Raw genomic sequence first — 17573 nt, forward strand, 5'->3', positions numbered from 1 at the left:
GACATCAAGAAGTATACCAAGCCTCTCCCCCAGCCTTTTTAGATTAATGATACCAACGCAGCAACTGGCAATAATTTGGAAACTACCAATTGGGTTTAGTAGGCTTAGACTCAGACTCAGTTTCTTTTGTCAAGAAATATACTTTATTTAAACAATTTTAAAAAGTTAAAATATCAAAATTTAATTACCATGATATTTCTGGATGACTCCCTCTGACTGTATGAAAACTACTTCGGTACTAAAACTTACTGTTTTAGAGAATATAGCAGAATCCAGCCCATAATTTTTAATATGCCAATGTCAAGTATGATAGATCTAACAACAGGTTTCCTGTTCAGTATATAAAGTGCTCTATTCTAGGTCATTGACTGTAACTGTCCATTGTCAAGCAGTAAGAAGCTTTATAGTTTCATTAAAACATTACTTCTCCTTTTGTGTATTAAGGATGATTTCTTTACCCTATTCTCTTTATCTGTTTGTGTTTGGTGCAGCTATTTCATTATTGATGTAAAGAAGCAATTCAAAATTTAATGATTAATTTTCATGTAAATCTTTCTCTCTCTAAATAATTGATGAGAAGTATAAGCATAGGCATTTGGAGTCAGTGGTTGTTATTTCTTCTGTCTTTTCTTATCTTTGCAGCAGTACTCTCTGTCGAGCTCCCTGGAGTACACACCTTTAGGGAGAGATAGCTTGCATTCCCCAGCCTCGTATCATTCCAGATGGGGAATTATCTGAATACAAATCTCCACTCTGTCCTCCAAAATCTATACATTCATCCTGCCTCCCATATGGCTAAGTGTCTGATTTTGCATAAAGTCCTCAATCTTCTGTATCATGAGTGGCCTGGAAAGCCACAGACAGCTGATCCTGCAGCTGGCCTGTTTGTCCAAATGCCTATCTAAAAATGCTTGAATTTAGTAAACTAGGCAAAAGGCCAGGTAGCAAAATGCTATTGCCCCACAGCATAATCTGGTGTCTGACACTCAGCACTGAGTCGTGTTCTTCTCCTTTGCAAGGATCATTCTCTGCTAGGTTCATGGATGTATTTCCTGGACACGCCAAACTACTACATAGCACTGAAAACTACTCTGTCTTTGTCCAAACCTTTCCACTCCTACTTCTCATTAGTCAGTAATGCATATTAATGTATGTGGCCCAAGCCCTGTCAATAAATCTCTGACGGTCCCTTTAACCCCAGTGGAGGAACTATCTGGATCTACCATGGCATCTTCTGGGATAAAAACAAAGTCTCTTCCATGGTTTTAATACAGCTTGCATTATATGATTTTCACAGCAATTAATATATTTAATGAAATCATAGAATGACCTCCTTTCATAATGTTTAAGTTGAAAAATTCTTTACAATCTGAAGCAAATACTCTGGACTGGAAAACAGGTTATTCTGAGGAAGATAAGTCAGTGGCTTCCTCCTACTCTGCCCAGCTAACATTTTAATATGTAAGTATTTTCTTTAAAAGTTAAATAGAATTGTAATCTCTAACAGGGAATAAATGTTATAAAGATAGAAATCTCTATTGCCATTTACATTCTAAGTTAAAAAAAGTAACCATCTTTTCATGCTTGGGGGTATTTTTCCCTCAGAAGTCACTTTTTAATCTGATTTAAATCCAATTAAGTCTGAAGATCTAAAATGAAGAAGTCTTTGAATTTATGTATAACTGATTTAACTAATCACTGCCTTATTGCAGAGCCACTAAGCAAACAAAGTATGAAAAATAAATGTGAAATTAGATCCAAATCAGACAGCCGTGATTTTGTTTTTAAAATAAATAACCATCCTGCACAAAGCATGGGCCTCTGTTTGCTACCAGCAAGTCAAAGCTGCAGTTATTCAAATTAAAAACTAATGGCGAAAAAAGAATTTTACAGATCAAAAAAGACACTGCAGTTTTTTTTTTACCTTCAGATATAGGACAGAAAGCACTTGTGTTCCTTGACAAACCCTCCTCCAGACAGACTGGGTCCACCGCAGCAACTGGGGAAGCCCCACTGCTTCAACACCTCTGCACTGTCTCAGTTGTCATGCACCTACTACATGGCTTCTTCAGTTCCTTCCACTGTCTTTAACCAAGTGCGCTGGAACCTCGATGGCTGGTCGCTCCCAACTGTGATGCTAGCCTGGAAGGCATCCCATGATCTCCTGTACTCTCCTTACCTCCTCAAAGGAGAGGACCAACATCAGAGCCTGCTGGATACGTGCCTCCGACACAATGGGCATCCATGTGCTCCGCAGGAACCCTGACCCCCACACTCAACAGCAGAGCAACACATCCCATCGCTAAGCCATGAAGGTACTGCAAGCACTGCAGAGGGGCTTCATTAGGGAGGAGAACTTGAAGGACAGGTAGGAAGCACTACCCTTTCATCTTTCTGTTGCTCTGTTAGTTTCTGCTCTTCCCTATTTGCAGCACTGACACTGAATGCTGATCAGATCAGGCTTTAGCCAGCCTCGGGCTGCCATTGCCAGATAATTAGTCCAGGTATCCCACAATTTAATCTGACTTCCTCATAGATCAAGCAACTTTGGTAATCCATGGATATTTCAGAAGCATGTCTGAGATTTGGAACCTGCCAGATCTTATCTATAAGTTGAAGAAAGTGTGTTACTGTCATCACAACTGCAGCATGCTGCATATTAGAGAATATCATACTTGTAAACTACAGGGTAATGGAATAACTTTTAAAGCTCACTATCATAGAATATCTTCCATTAAAATTGCTGTCTGCTTCACATGTGGGAACCACTATCTCATCAGTGAGATGACACTGGAATACTGCCAGACACTGTGTGGCTCAATGCCTGATAAAGCTGCTTTCTCACTGTGGATCACAAGCTACATAGCCGCAGGCAGAGCTCTTCCCAAATTCATGTGGGCATACAGCTTCCTGGAAGAAATCTCGCTGACATTTGTCCTTCCCCTCTCACACACATGCTCCCATACATTGGAACTGGGCTCCAAGAGACTGAATCTGGAAAAGCACTACACAGAAGCAGCTCATTCCTGAAATACCTATCAGCTGTTTACCACAGTTCATACCCAGCTGCAAATGCTGCTTGCAACAGAGGCAGAGGCTGGCAGCTCAGAAACCCTTCAGCTATTCAGCCTTGGCAGTAAAGAAAATAACAGCTCTTAACTCATTACCTCATTCCTTTCCATGGAATAAAGTTATTTTTAATCCTTGTCTTTCGAACCGCATAACAGATTACAAAGCTTCCAGAGGGCAGAAAGTGGGAAAACTCACATATGTGCCTTGGAGAGATGTCTTAGGTGTGCATACAGGAAAAGAAACTTCCTAAGATTATTTCTTAAACCTCAGTACAATTCTGTGCATGCAGCTTGGGGTTGTGGCAAGGGACAGCAGTCAGCTTGTGCTGTGATATGCCAGTGATTTTTCTCAACATCTAAGGAAAAGTGTTACTCAGCTACAGTTCATTTAATTTTTTAATGATACTTGTTTTGATAATCCAAAATTTACCACAGGTTAAAAACAAATCAAGAACTTTTAAACCACTTGAAGATTCTCCCATTCAGTCCATAAAACATAAATGTTTCAATTTCTCATCTTGCTTGCAATCCCTACATAATAACCCTTTGGCACTAAAGCAGATTAAGCAACAGGATGATTTTTACAAATCATATCATACTTACCCACCATTAAATTAATGTTATTAAAGGTCCAAGCACCCGAGCTGGCACTGCAGGTATTTATCTTCTTCCATACACAGCACTGAGAAGCCCACAGGCAACAGCAGAAATGCAAGAGGCTGATAGATGAACAAACACCAGGTTAGCTCCCAAAGACCGTCAGAGCTGGTTTTTAGTCCTGGACCTCTCCATCACAGGAATCAGCCAACCACATGAAATTGGATTCCTAAATTGCCACAGTATACTGTAAGCTACTCTAGTATTGCCTGGTATCTTCAGGTATATCGTATTCCAGTTAGTCCAGGTGTCATGAGGGAGCACGTTTCTGTCCTTACTTCCTTTAACAGTGATATATTAGGTGACTTTTTCTAAGTATTTTTTTCCCCTAAATATTGGCAGCCAGGAAAATTGGAAGAAAAACATACCATCAAGAAATTTGAACTCTTTCCTCTCTGTTCCAGAAAAAGATGTGTTAGTTAAAAGGTAATAAAAAGCGATGGGTTTGTGGGAGAGCAAAATTAGCTACGATATATTTTAAAGCACTTTTGATATATTTATTAAAAGTCAAGATGTGCTTCAAAAGAAATCCCAGTGCACTTTCAAAAAATGGCATGTCTCAAAAAAGATGCACTTAAGAAATGAATCAACACTTTTTTTTTTTTTTTAAAGAATTGCACTGGGATTTATCAGTGTGATGCCAGCAGTAGGGAAGGTTTTGATGCAGCATTTTAATTAGCACAACCAGATCGTCTATAAACTTGAGCACTCCATATTTACAACAATAGGACAGATGGGTTTATGCACAAAGCATTTTTACAGTATTTATTACAGAATAGCTTTCCCCTCACTTGCATATACTGCAGTTACTGTAGGAAGCGCAAAGAAAGGAAAATAGGCTGGACATTGCTGATGGCAATGCTCTGTTACTGACGAGGTGGCATTCATCATCTTCCCCTGTATAATTGGATTTAGGTATGGCACCATTTTAAATATAGCATAAGCAGTCAATTAAATTCATTTCCCACTTATAAGCTCATAAACAGAATAAAGGAAGCCAATGGTGGGGGGAGCAGGGGTTGGGGGAGTGAGGCAGGGAACAAGGAAGGCACAATTTAGGAACTGTTTTAGCCTGCATTTGATTAAGAAAAACAATGAATACATACCCACAGAAACATGCTGCTATTATTGAAGGCTCAGCAAATCTCCCAGAGGACAGTTTAATAGCCACTATCTACCTTGACCAGATGAAGTCCCCTTTCTTAATCCCCAGCCCTCTGAACTTTAATCCACTGCTATTTAAATTTGTCATAAAATCTTTTATTTACTTTGCCATGTTATTACCCAATCAGTAAGTATATTATGTCTTAATAACTTGTATGCATTCACTTTGGTATGTGAGTAGAGGATAGGTTACTGTGCTTTCCTTAGCTAGCCGTAAATAAAACCACCACCTTTAAAAGCCAGAGAAGAAATCATACAGGAAGATCAAAATACCCTGGTCTTCATCCTAGGTTAGCATCATGAGAAGATGGATCCTTTCTTCTTTTGCAAAAACAATTTTTTTTTTTGCTGTTCTCCTCACTATTTACTCATTGCCGCATTAACCCTTCCAATACCTGTACCAGGCAGAACAAACCATTTCCCTCTGGAACGGAGCCACATCTGTGGATGCCTTCCAGGGAGCAGAGGGGAAAGTTGGGCAGAGTTACTGATGGACCCACGTCTCTGGCTATTAAACCACTGTCACCTGCCAGACGACACTGCTCGCTCCCTGGACCATACTACAGCCCCCAGGAACATAGATTGGGATAACACTGTGCAACAAGTCAGCTCACAGGCTGGATCAGCATCCAGCAAGTTTGAGGGACTAACCTGCAAAAGAGGCAATGATCAAAAACTGAATTAAATTGATAGTGAAAAACGTATTGGTGTTCCCATGCCCGCTGCAGTTCGGGTGCATAACTCACAGCAGGTGTATGTCAGTGACTTGCAAAGTCTGTTTTCTTAGAATAACAATAGCGTGAGTGAAAATGACCTTGTCAAGAGATAATGGTCTCCCTTCCCCCAGCCTGAAATAAGCAGCTATTAAAAGCGACCAGAAAATAAGAAGCAAAATACTTACTGCATGTTTATTTAAACATGCTACACAGTCACCTTGAATTACAATATCACTTCTGCTTTTCACAGCTGCATTTTTCACCTACCAGAATTTTCTTCAAGCCGAGAGAATAACTTAGGCAGGGAAACGGTATTGGACCTAATACTTCACTGTGTGCTCAGTTGCTGCTAAAAATCCTGTGATCTCTTAAGTTCTGCAAAAATAGAACATATTTAGTATTTTGGTAGATTAACTGTATATACTGAAAGTAAATAGCAAACAACAGGGCTCTGACTGTATCTGATATTAGGAAAATTGTGAACTTTTGATTTGGAGTTTTTTGACAGAGGCAGAAATTATAAATATCAGCAAGTGTTCTGCAGTGTTTCACTGATGGTCCCCCTGTGCAATTTGTTTACTGCTTCAAGATATTAGAGAGACATATATTTTACTTTCTCTGCTAGTAGCCAATTTGCAAGAAAGCAAGTAATATAAAAATAGCTATTTGCTCTGTAACAAGCAGTACAGTACATTATCGCTCCACGCTGATGTTGTTAGATGATAGCAAATCAATAATCAGTTCTTATTCAGTAACTTTGTAAACCATCTGCTTCTATCACTGCAAAGCATGCTCTGCTGCAGCAAAGCCTTTACTGCCATGCTAACAAAAAATTTCCTTTATGAAGTCTAAGGCAATATCATATCAAGAGCTTTCTAATTGCCTTACTATTTAAATAAGTGAAATGGTTAGGTTATACAGAAATTCTGCAGAAAGAGATAAATGGTAACTCCCTGGGAAAGTTCACCTAGAAAATATTTTGTATACTTCCAAACCCAGACACTGGGATTATATGATATATTACATTATTAGATCCTACATGACAATTTTATTATTACCACTTATCACCTGATTGGAGCGGGCCCAAGATGAGCACACCGTGAACTGACTAAGCTCAAAAGAGTTCCCTGTCTGCACAGCTCTGTCCAGAGGCTACTGCTCAGCTCACCGCTGTGCCTCAATTTATACACCCAGGATTCCCCGTAGAGGCCCTCCAAGGCATTTACCGCTCTTCACTAATCATCTGGAGACCTCAGCACTTATTTTAAGGTACTGTTTCATTAAATATCTAACATCTGAGAACAACTTGGGAAGAACTGTAAAGCCTCTGAAAAGTCTCACGCAACCCACAAAATACTTAAGAAATTTTCTACCAAGGATGAATGTGGAGATATGGGGAGTAGAACTGCAAGCAGAACTTAATTTGGAGGTTTGCAAAGCTTTCAGCCTCCAGTAATCACTTTTAAGCTGCCAATAGAATCATTGGTTTTCTCAGCAAGTTGACTGCTCATTAGAAAGAAATGAGCAATGTAGAGACTTGGAATCCCAGTCCTGCTCTATTTTACAGCCCTTTGCTTCAACAATAAATCTTGCCTTTACAACTCCAGCCAGGCAGCTAGTAAATGCCACGCTGCTGGCTGCCTGCTTGGCTTTCCCATCACCCTCACCAGCACCAGCCCCACGCTCACCACACTTATCACAGTCAACTAAACCTGAGATTCCTCTAATAGAGTTTTTCCCCCTTATCTTCTGTAAATAATTCTGCCAATGCATCTAAATTAAAACACAGTAATATGTTGCTCTAGCCTTCTGCTCCCACCATGCACGGTGCAGCTGTGGAGGAGCATCCACGGGCCATGCCCAGCCCCAGCGCATCCTCCCCAATGTGGGGACACCACAGTTCCAGGACTCACACTTCTGCTCTTGCACCTTCTCCCAGTGGCCAGGGTCAATGGTCACTTGCCACAACCCAGCCACCAAGTGTTGTCAGGATTTATTTTTAAACAAAGCCACAGCATAGAAGACTGAAGCAGTTTCAAACCTTGAGCACCTACATCCTAAAGTCACAAAAAAATATCAAATAATCTTTTAGTGTATTGACTCCTTTGGACTACTTTTTCTTGTTTCCCTGGCTTAGGAGCCTTTCCCATAAATCACTTCCACATTTAGTGTCACCAGCTTCATGAATTCATTTGTCTTTGCTAAAAGCATCATTGCCTATGTTTATATTACCTGGCTGTTCAACTCATGTGTTTCTCTTACACACTCCTCTTGTAATTTAAACAGCCCAATGACATCATATTGCCAACGTTAAGTAATATTAGTTTGATTTGCTTGATTTCAGCTCCACTTTTCTCTCATGCAGAAAGCCAAGAGAACGTTTGTAATCTAGAAACATTCAGAGATGTCCCATTATATATTTGATAATGTTTTTCCAGTTTGTGAACCTCTTCTTTGTGTCTGGTGCTAGCCTGAGTTTAATAAACCAGTTATTTTTGCTACAGGCAGTACTCTCGTGTCATAAAATAAAATGCAGAAATCTCATTCTGGAGTTCCTGATGACTTTGGCAAAATGCTTTATGTTCCTTCTGGTTCTATCTCTTCCATTTGCAAGCTTTGACATAATGATATCCTTGATTACTGAACATCACCCCATATATAGAGAAAACTCCATTAATCAGGATCTTTTTTTACTACACTACTCTGCAATTCTTTTGTCCACCTCTGAACTTATCTTCATTCAAGCTCCCAACCCTGTTCCTGTTTTTAAGCTCTCAAAAATCATTCAGCTAATTTAAATTAAGACATAATAAACACACAAGCCCATCACACATGATGACTTTTTAAAGTTAACATTGTTTTGATCAATTTACTTCACTCTGATTACACTTGTTGAAAGATACTTTTTGGATAAGATGGATTTTCCGAGTTGAAAGTGTTTCTGTATGCGCTTTTATGATATGCCACGGTGCACAGTCAGACTACATCATGAATTACTGGCACAGAGCTAGAAAAGTAATTTTTCTGCATTAAAGCTAGTAGTATGGATTTGGCACTGTTACTGTACTATGACATTCCCATTATGAACTAAAACTGCTAAATGTATACGCTTCTGTACTTGGCTGGTCAGTGACAAAGATTTACTGTGTTTTTCCTCAGGGTCTCTCTTATTTTCTGAAGGTTTGGGGGAGGACCTTTCCTTATGAGATTCTTTTTTTTTTTTCTGCTTACACTTAGGCCCAACAGTTAGTCACCTTTTGGCATAAATTTAGAGTAAAAATGCTGTGAAAGGAAAGTAGGTCAGCACAAGCACAGTGTTTCACTTCTTTCCAAACACAGACCATTCCCCAGCATCAGCTGCCTCCCACAAGCTCTCCAAATCCCATAAAGGGAATTAGGTGTCTCTAGCCCATTATTGGCAATGAAGGCTCAGATGTGCATTTGATCGTGGCACACTGAGCTTGGCCTATCCCAGAAGCATCAATCTTTTAGACCAGCAACTGGTTCACAGCCCCTCTTGACGTTGCTCCAACACTGCCTTCCTCGGAGGGCAGCTGGGCTCACGCTTCCCTCAGCTCCACCTGCCCCTGAACCCCGAGACTCTCTGCAGCCTGTATAGCAGACACACAGGCAAAGGCTCACACCATACCTAAGCTTGTTCTTCTGGTCTATTCCCTCATTCTGGATATTTTAGCTACCTGGGCATTTGCCTTTCTAGGGCCGTTTGTGGCTCAGCATAGGCTGGAGCCTTACCGACAGTAATAATACAATCTCCGCACTGAAATCCTTGGATCACTGAAAAATGTACATTTTCAAAACCACCCATTTTTCTAAAGCTTAACTCTTAATTTTAGCACAGCTGGGGTATAATTTTTGAACATGTGGGGCTGACATTTCTCATTGCTACCCTTGCAGCGGATCAGCTCACCTGAAATAAATGGCATACATTTATTTTCACTTGAAATAGTATTGCTCACACTAGACAAGCTTGCTTTGTAAATAATATCTCAAACATTGCCAAGTGACACGAATGAGAAGGCTACTCAAAGGTGAAAAGGTCATCAGGAATAATTTCCTTTTTCCTCAGTTGTAGAGGATATATACGTGTACACCATAATCCCACGTAGCTTACAATAATGCTTTAATTCAGGAAGAGAAATAGCTTTGAACTTTCACGCTGAGCAATACTTAGACAATGAAAACCTTCAGCTTAATTCCTCTGAACTTTGGAAGCATACAGAACTGCAGCCAACCTTTGTGATTTATACCATCCTCCATGTCCTAAATACTTTCTGGTGATGCCGGAAGCTCTGTTAAGGATTGATGTGAGACTGCTATCAATTACAGGCTTACTAACCCTCCCTTCTGTAATGGTATTGACTTGGCTTCAAATACAGCCAAGTTCTTGGTCTATCAAATGCATTTTCAGACACTGCTGAGGCAGTTCCGAGAACTCCAGGCAGAATGGATGATGATCAGGGACAGTCTGGAGCTATTCTTTGAAAGGGCAGAGATATAGTTCCACTGCTCCCTGAGAGAGTAAATGCTTAAGTGAAGGGTCACTGAAAAAAAAAGAAGAGTGCTACACCTGTAAGTTCTGTAACTGATTTAGTCCGGCTTCCTTTAATAAAAAGAAGTTTTAGAGATCAAGGTCCAGACTACACATTCTAGCTATGACTAATACAAAAAAAAAAAAAAGACATTTGAATGAAATAAAAGAAAAACAGTTATGGTCCCAAATTTCCTTTTACGATAGGCATGAAACCATGCTTAGTTTTCATGTTATCTGCACAGTCCCCACTCAGGTTGTAAGACTGTAGTGATGGGAATGCCTGAGCATTCAGCAAAAGAATCAAGAAAAGCGAAAAATAAACCATAAAGAAAGAAACAATCACTTTTTCTGTTTTGTTTTAAGTAGAATTAAAACACTTCCAAATACAAAACCAATTCAGTAATACGTGCTGACAGCACTAACTATCCCATTGAGATAAGGATTGCTTTGTTATGCATTTAATTACTTCCATTCTTTCCATCCAGTCTAGATCCTCTTCCATCTAGTCCTGGGAAACTCATCCTTAACCATCCCACACACTAAGAAAAGCAGGTAATTCCTGGCATTTCTGACGTTTCCAAGAGACTAGCAGAAGACACCTTCCAAAGACTTTTTCCCCAGTTTTGGTGGAGGATGGGAAGAGGGAGAGGAATTGAGCCTGTTGCTTTGCCGTTTCACCCATTAAGAAGAAACAACACAAGATTGCTGCCGTATGGCTGCTAACAGCTTTATGAGGGCCTCCTCCAGACACTTCAGCACACTAACCACTGTGGCACGTCCCACTACAGCTACACTCAGCACATAGTGTCTGCAGCACCTGCCTCCTCCCACCACCAAGCTTGTGGGGGCAGTGGTAGATCACATGTAAGACAAGAGCCAAAGCAGAAGTCAAGTAGCATTTTGTCTCAGCAGCCCAAATGCTTTCCAAAGACTTGCTATGCTGTGTCTGTAGAAAAAAAAGGAAAATACGGCAAAAACACAGTGCCCAGGACCACAAAAGATATATTTGCTTCTGATTTTGAGAAAGTGCTGTTTCTGAGGTAGTTTCTAACAAATACTACTTTCACAGGCAAACCTCCTCATCAGGCTGACTTCATGCAGCAGTTAGCTAGTTCTCAAAGCTGTCTTCTACCCTGAAAATCACAGAATAAATGTGTGCCTAAAGAAGGAACTAATTAGCTGAGGATTTAATACAAATGTGAGTAAATTGCCAAATTTGTGGTCAGGCTGAAAAATCACCTCTACAGCTGCAAATGCATTCTTAATATACCTATTCAGTTTTTCTTAACCTTTAACAGGAAAGACTTAACCTTTAAGTTATTGCTTACCTGAACATACTTCAGTGATTTTCTGATGCTAACTTCATAGACACTGAGTAAAGAAGGGCCCACTTTGAGTCTAGAGGCACAACGATAGCAAAGCCCACACATTCTACTACCTGGAGGAGAATTTTACATAATGTTCAGGTAGGGAAAAAAAAACCCTGTATATTTAATAGTGATATGTCCAAAAGGAAATCTGTCAAAACTGGTACAAAGAAGCACTGGATTAAATCAAACGCATTTGCAATTCTTGTGGCAGAGAAAGTAGATTTAGAGTTAATCAAACACCAATCGATCAAGTACCTTGTTAGAAAACAGGATTTTTCAGTTCTGGTTTAATTTCATGACACCTGCTCTCTGCTTTGTGTTTGAGTGATGGTGTGATCTGCTGCAGAACCTGTCAGCCTCTCTTCACTGAAGTACCTGGTGAATTTACATATGTACCCATATAACCACATAAACGTTCAATAACAGAGTGCTTTGGGATCAGTAAATACATTACGGGGTATGCATGACATCACTAGTCATTTGAAAGAAACCACAGAACGGAGATGGCAACCATCAGCCAAGTATCAGAGGGTTTGTCAATCTGTTGCTGCATCCAAGGTAAATACTATCAGGTAAATACTATCACAACGCTGTAAAACGACTGGCTGGAACCACAGTAGCACCCAAACAGAGGTAAGCTGGCTAGGTAACTTCATGCCTTTTCCCAAAGTGGTTTCTCCCCATCAGGGTAGATGCACGTACAAGAAAAAAAAAAAAAAAAGCCACAACCGCTCCACATCCTGTTGTAGCAACTTTGATCTTAAAGAGAACACGGTAAGGCTTGCTTCCAAACACAGCTCAACTCCAATCAAGCTAGTTAGATAAAACAATTTCATGTGCAAATTTAGCAAGAAAAAGAATCCAAGTGTGAGGCAAAGCAGAGCCAAAAGATTTGGCTCCCAACCAGAAAACCACTCATGAGAATTCAGTGTATCCCTTACGCTGCACAGCTAAAGTAGCAACAAAGATTTTAAATGACACATACGTGAGGAGTTTTTTGACTGGGGAAGGCCACATCATGTTCCCACATGCTGGGAATCTCCTGGGAATCTCCTGGTGATGTGTTGGGTTTTTTTTTAAAGATGAATTTGACCCTGTTTATCTGCTTATTGCTACACACCTTTCTCAGGTATACACAAACCTGCATATGTAGGGCTGAGCAAGAAATAATCCTGATGGCACCTGCAAGTAATAGTTGCAGATTACAAGCAATACCACCACTTCACCACACCCTCCCTGAAGACAATGACCAGCTGAAATGAAATTACTGCTGATTTCTACCAGTAAGAGAGAAGTGAATATGAAGCATTCAGACACCCAAAGTTGGAAGTGGGGGTCTTTTTTCAGTTTTTTTAAAAACAACTTATCATCACCATGAGTTATAAATTTGGATGAGTGCCAAAGATCCACCTTAAGAGGCACAGTAGCTTTCTGGCAGGTACATATTTCTGATGGCAGAATATGTTCCTCAATTATGCCTTATCACAACACTCACTTAAAATTTTACATCAAATTATATCATGGGGCCCTTTATAAAATCCTCATCATTAATGATGATTATGTAAGTATCATTAGATGTGAGACATTCCCATATTGCTCGCAGGAGTTATGATTTAATTCTATTACAATTTACTCCACCATTTGTGTAATCACTCCTGACACTACCTTTTGTTTTGTGAAACATTATTGTCTGCCTTAGAAAAGATATTTTGTTTGTCATTGCAATTTGATTGAAAAGATGTTATTAATTAAATGTTGTACACAGTTATACCTGAACACTCACCAACAACTCTTGGGAGAAGATATATTACTGGAAGAGAGTTGTTATTTAGATCTCTGAGGCAGCACAGAGACACAAATAAATCTCCCACGCATTCCTGTGAGTTAGGCAGGTAGCAGTCAGCATTTATGAGGAATAGTTTCAGCCTTTAATAGTGACTAGTGTGGCTCAGTGTGGTCCACGACTCTAGAAGCCATATAAAGGAGGCAAAGACATTTTACCAGAGCTGGAATTTTCATTTTCTGTTTCTCACTCATTTATTTTTTGTCACCAGAAGTGTTACATGCAGAGAAAATCCTCCTTTACATGATAAATAAGTAGAAACAGCTACAAAATTCCAACTGCCTATAGTGAGAGTTACAACCAAGTCCCTTAACCAGCAGCAACTTTCCTTTTACAGAAATTATACTGGTAGTCCTTCTCATATTAATACCACTGCTCTTATCTCCCGAGCAGAGCAAAGGTACATGTCACAAACAAAAAGAAGATTTTTTCAGAAATTATTATAATAAACTTGATTTTTTTCCCCCCAGTATTTTCACTGTAGTGCCCATATGTTTATAAGGAATAAAAAGTTTCATCAAGAGGTTCTGAAAGTTCTTACCTTGGTCACAGAGGAACACAGTGACTTAAGTTTTCCTCCTCAATGTGCTCTTTGAGCTGAGGCTGTGGCTTCTGAGTACCCTGAACATGAATGTGACGTGACTAGTGATCAAACTGCTTCATACGGAAAAGTTCATTACAGTCAGGGTAACTGCTTAAAATGCAACATAAACAAACAGGTCTGTGTCAATATTTTGACTATGTGTAAACAATTCAAGTTGTATCGCTCTGGAGATAATGATACATAATGCTGTATAAAATGCTCTGAGAGGGTTTTAATGAATTAATCCACATTTGAGTGCTGGAAGAAAATTGGCCTGTGCAGTGGTAAAACGTGAACTTCTGTGCTCCCGTTGAATATGATCTTAACAAGGTCTGGAGCTTCCAGAAAGCATTCTGGTAAAGGGATTCACTACTACAAGGTAAATAGGAAAAGAATGATTTTCAAACCCTGCACTGTCTTTAATCCCATTCACAGAGCTTCCGAAATTGGTGTGTACGACAGACTGAACTATACAATTTTGTCCAACTAAGTATGAATGAAGTATTTCTTACAATTCTGATGCTACATCTCCGGGCACTCTTTCTCCTTTTAGTAACATCATGATTTCAGGTCTGGAAAGGACAGCGATTAGTGTTTTAAAACTCTACTAATAAAAGTAAGGGAAAACAATCTGTACATAGGAGTTTATTTAGATGCCCACAAGTTCCCCTTTATATCTCATCCCACTGGATATCTCATCCAACTGAATTACCATTGGGTTTTACAATGTGATATACAAAATGAGCTGACATGATTTACAAACATCCTTTGAGTATCATATAAAACACAACTGCTTCCCTTATTATACAATCATTAGGGCAATGCAAATATAGTCAATACATTAGCAACTGAAAATAATGGGGAATTTTAAGAAAATAAACGTAACTTTACCACATAAACCTGTTAGATAAAACAAATTTTGTTTAAAAAATCAGAATAAAGTTGTCTAAATGACTGCAAGTAATTTTTCTATTTTTTGCCACTGTCCCCTTATAAGAAACATAAAAGTACTTCATTTAAAAGCCAACTTTTTCACTGTATAGTCACACTTCATTCTTATTAATTGTTTTCACATTTTTCTGCATGAAACTATGAAAAACTCACAAATGTAGACTTTCCAAACAGTAGCCACTATACTTATTTCTGCACTCTTTTCCATATACTCAGTGTGTTTGAATAAACAAAAAGCAAAAAACACTACACAAATGAGCAGAACAAAACACAACAGCTGATATTTAAGCTGTAGATGTCATAATTGTAGAAATATATTTTTGTTCTAATGCCACAAACTTTCTAGCCTCATGAAAAAAAAATAGACACTAGCTGAAAAGAATCTAAACCCTAACCTTGAGATAGGGCTAAGAGTTTTAATTTGTATTTCTGCCTAAACTTAGGTACGAAAAAACACTGTGTGCATGGTAAACTTGCAACTAAATATTTTTGAATGTCAGAAAATACAAAAAGAGAAAACCTGATTCTGAGCTGTTAATTAGGTAATGAAAGTTACCAAGTGGTAAGGTGTCCTGTCCCGCATGTGGCTGCCACAGGTGCTTCTGCACTTTGTCATGATGGTGGCAGTAACTGAGAATGGCAGACATTGTTATTACTGCAAATAGAAAAAAGGAAACATTCGGAACTCATAGATGATGTTATAACTGAAAGCAAATTCTAAGCTAATCAATTTAAATTATACCATCTTAAGGCTCTCCAACTGTTTTTATCACTGCACAACCCAGAGGGATTATACCTTTTCCAGCATTTGCAGTTTCTCTTGCAAAACAGAATACTGATAATGACTGGTAATTCTTTCCTGAATACATGGTTGGCAGCGGAATGTGGGTTTAGTTCCATTTCTCACTATAGGGATCTTGCACGTGTTTGGAGAAGAAAGTGCTTTTTTTGCCATATCATTAAGTTCATGGCATTTAATTTTATAAATTTTTAAGACAGACAGACTTTGATTACTTCCATTCTGTCCAATCAAATATACCTTTGAACGTTTTAAAATGTTGGACAGCTGTGAAATATAAGTACTATGTAATTTGACTGTACATACATACATATTTTCATAAATACATCTGACAGGGACCTTGGAACTAAGTATGTATATCATGGGACAAAAATCACAACAGGCTGTCTTATTTGTAAAACCCAGATCCAAAGTAAGAAGAGCTGAATTCTATTATGTTGTCAATACACAAATTAAAACAAAAATACAGCATTAGTTTACCCATGAAATAATTTAAACATATTTGCAAATGTCTTGACAGGAGAAGTGTGTAATTTACAACACTGAAAACTTTTAACAACCATTGATTTATATGCGCTGTACTGTAAGTCACCCAGACAAGGCTAGCAAGGATGAGCATAGTGATAGGTCCCAAAGGCAACTCCCAAACATCTTCCTCATGTGGAGACTTTGGTCATTGTCTGTTGTATAAAATGCCAACGCATCCAACTTCATTTCAGGTGTTAACTTCATCAGTTTTCCTCCCCTGACACAGTCCAGTCTGACGAGGTCAGTTATTGTTGAGACACTCTAAATCCACCGAGCAGCAGACATTCCCATTCTGCACAGACAAACAAGCAGGTGTCAATCACCTCTGCAGAACAAGTCACAAAGAGCAAAGGGCTTGGTTGCACAGAGACAGATGCATCTCTGACACATCTACTGCATACAAATGTCTGTTCAAGCCATCACCCTCAGGTGTCCTCATTGGTCCCAACTGTGGTGACTTTTTGAGGAGGCTGACTTTGCCAGATAGCACTTAACTGGCCTCAACTTCACATCAGCTAGAAACCTGGATGTGAAAGACTCAGTGGTCTCCATAACAAAATAGAGCACAGCAATGGCAGCAGAGATGATTGGATTTTTCTCCCACTCAACAAAGTTAATGGAGAAAATTTTGATGCGACCCATGCAGGGAAGCTTTCAGTTTGTCTGAAACAAGCAGACAGTTCAGATTCTCGATTCATGGCAGATACGTATCACGAAGAGGGGAAGTCACATGGCTTTGGAGTTTAATCCCTTGTTAAATATCTTCCTGCAACATCCAGTATTTACAAAATTACCTTATGTGATTAAAAACTACAGCAACTTCCAAAACCCCAAATGAGCCATTTTCCCCCTTTGTTTTAAATCCAACACAAAGCAATAGGAAAAAATCTAAAGAATGACAGAAATGCTACCTTCAAAAATTTAAAGCCCTGGAGCCACAGCTTGGTTTCCCACAGTGAACAGAAAAACATTTTATATAATCCAAAACATTTTTATAATTCTGGTATTAGCACAGTAGGGTCATCACTGCATGGAACAGGGGAGAAAGACCACACTTCTGCATTAGAGCCATTGGATTAAGTACATCTGGATGAGATCAGGGAACAGAAACCGTGACATTCCCTTCCCACTTGTGTTGTGGGAGTGCCTTCATCTCTATGCTGCAATATGTTTCTATTTGTGTACTTTCCAGTGAAACTTTTATTAGTGTTTTTGCCTCTGCTTAAGAGCTCTGTAAAACACATTTTCATGAACATTTACATTAGGCAATTATTAAAACATTAGCCTAGATTCATACTGAGAACGCCTGAAGGGCTTTCCAACAGAATGTCTGAAAGTT

At 39.1% G+C, this 17573-nt stretch overlaps 1 protein-coding gene across 4 annotated transcripts in view; it reads right to left on the minus strand.

Moving 5' to 3' along the window:
* Nucleotides 1–13609: 13609 nt before the first annotated feature.
* Nucleotides 13610–17573, minus strand: part of NELL1 (neural EGFL like 1) — a 299987-nt gene continuing 296023 nt past the window's right edge. Inside the window, exon 19 of one of the 4 annotated variants that reach the window (XM_054068679.1) lies at nucleotides 13610–16526. In XM_054068679.1, the coding sequence (XP_053924654.1) occupies nucleotides 16476–16526 (51 nt within the window). In that variant the 3' untranslated portion in view covers nucleotides 13610–16475. The remainder of the gene's footprint in view (nucleotides 16527–17573) is intronic. The other 3 variants (XM_054068678.1, XM_054068677.1, XM_054068680.1) reach the window with 3 other exon arrangements.

This window comes from Cuculus canorus, chromosome 5 (assembly GCF_017976375.1).
Source record: "Cuculus canorus isolate bCucCan1 chromosome 5, bCucCan1.pri, whole genome shotgun sequence".
Classification (NCBI taxonomy): domain Eukaryota; kingdom Metazoa; phylum Chordata; class Aves; order Cuculiformes; family Cuculidae; genus Cuculus; species Cuculus canorus.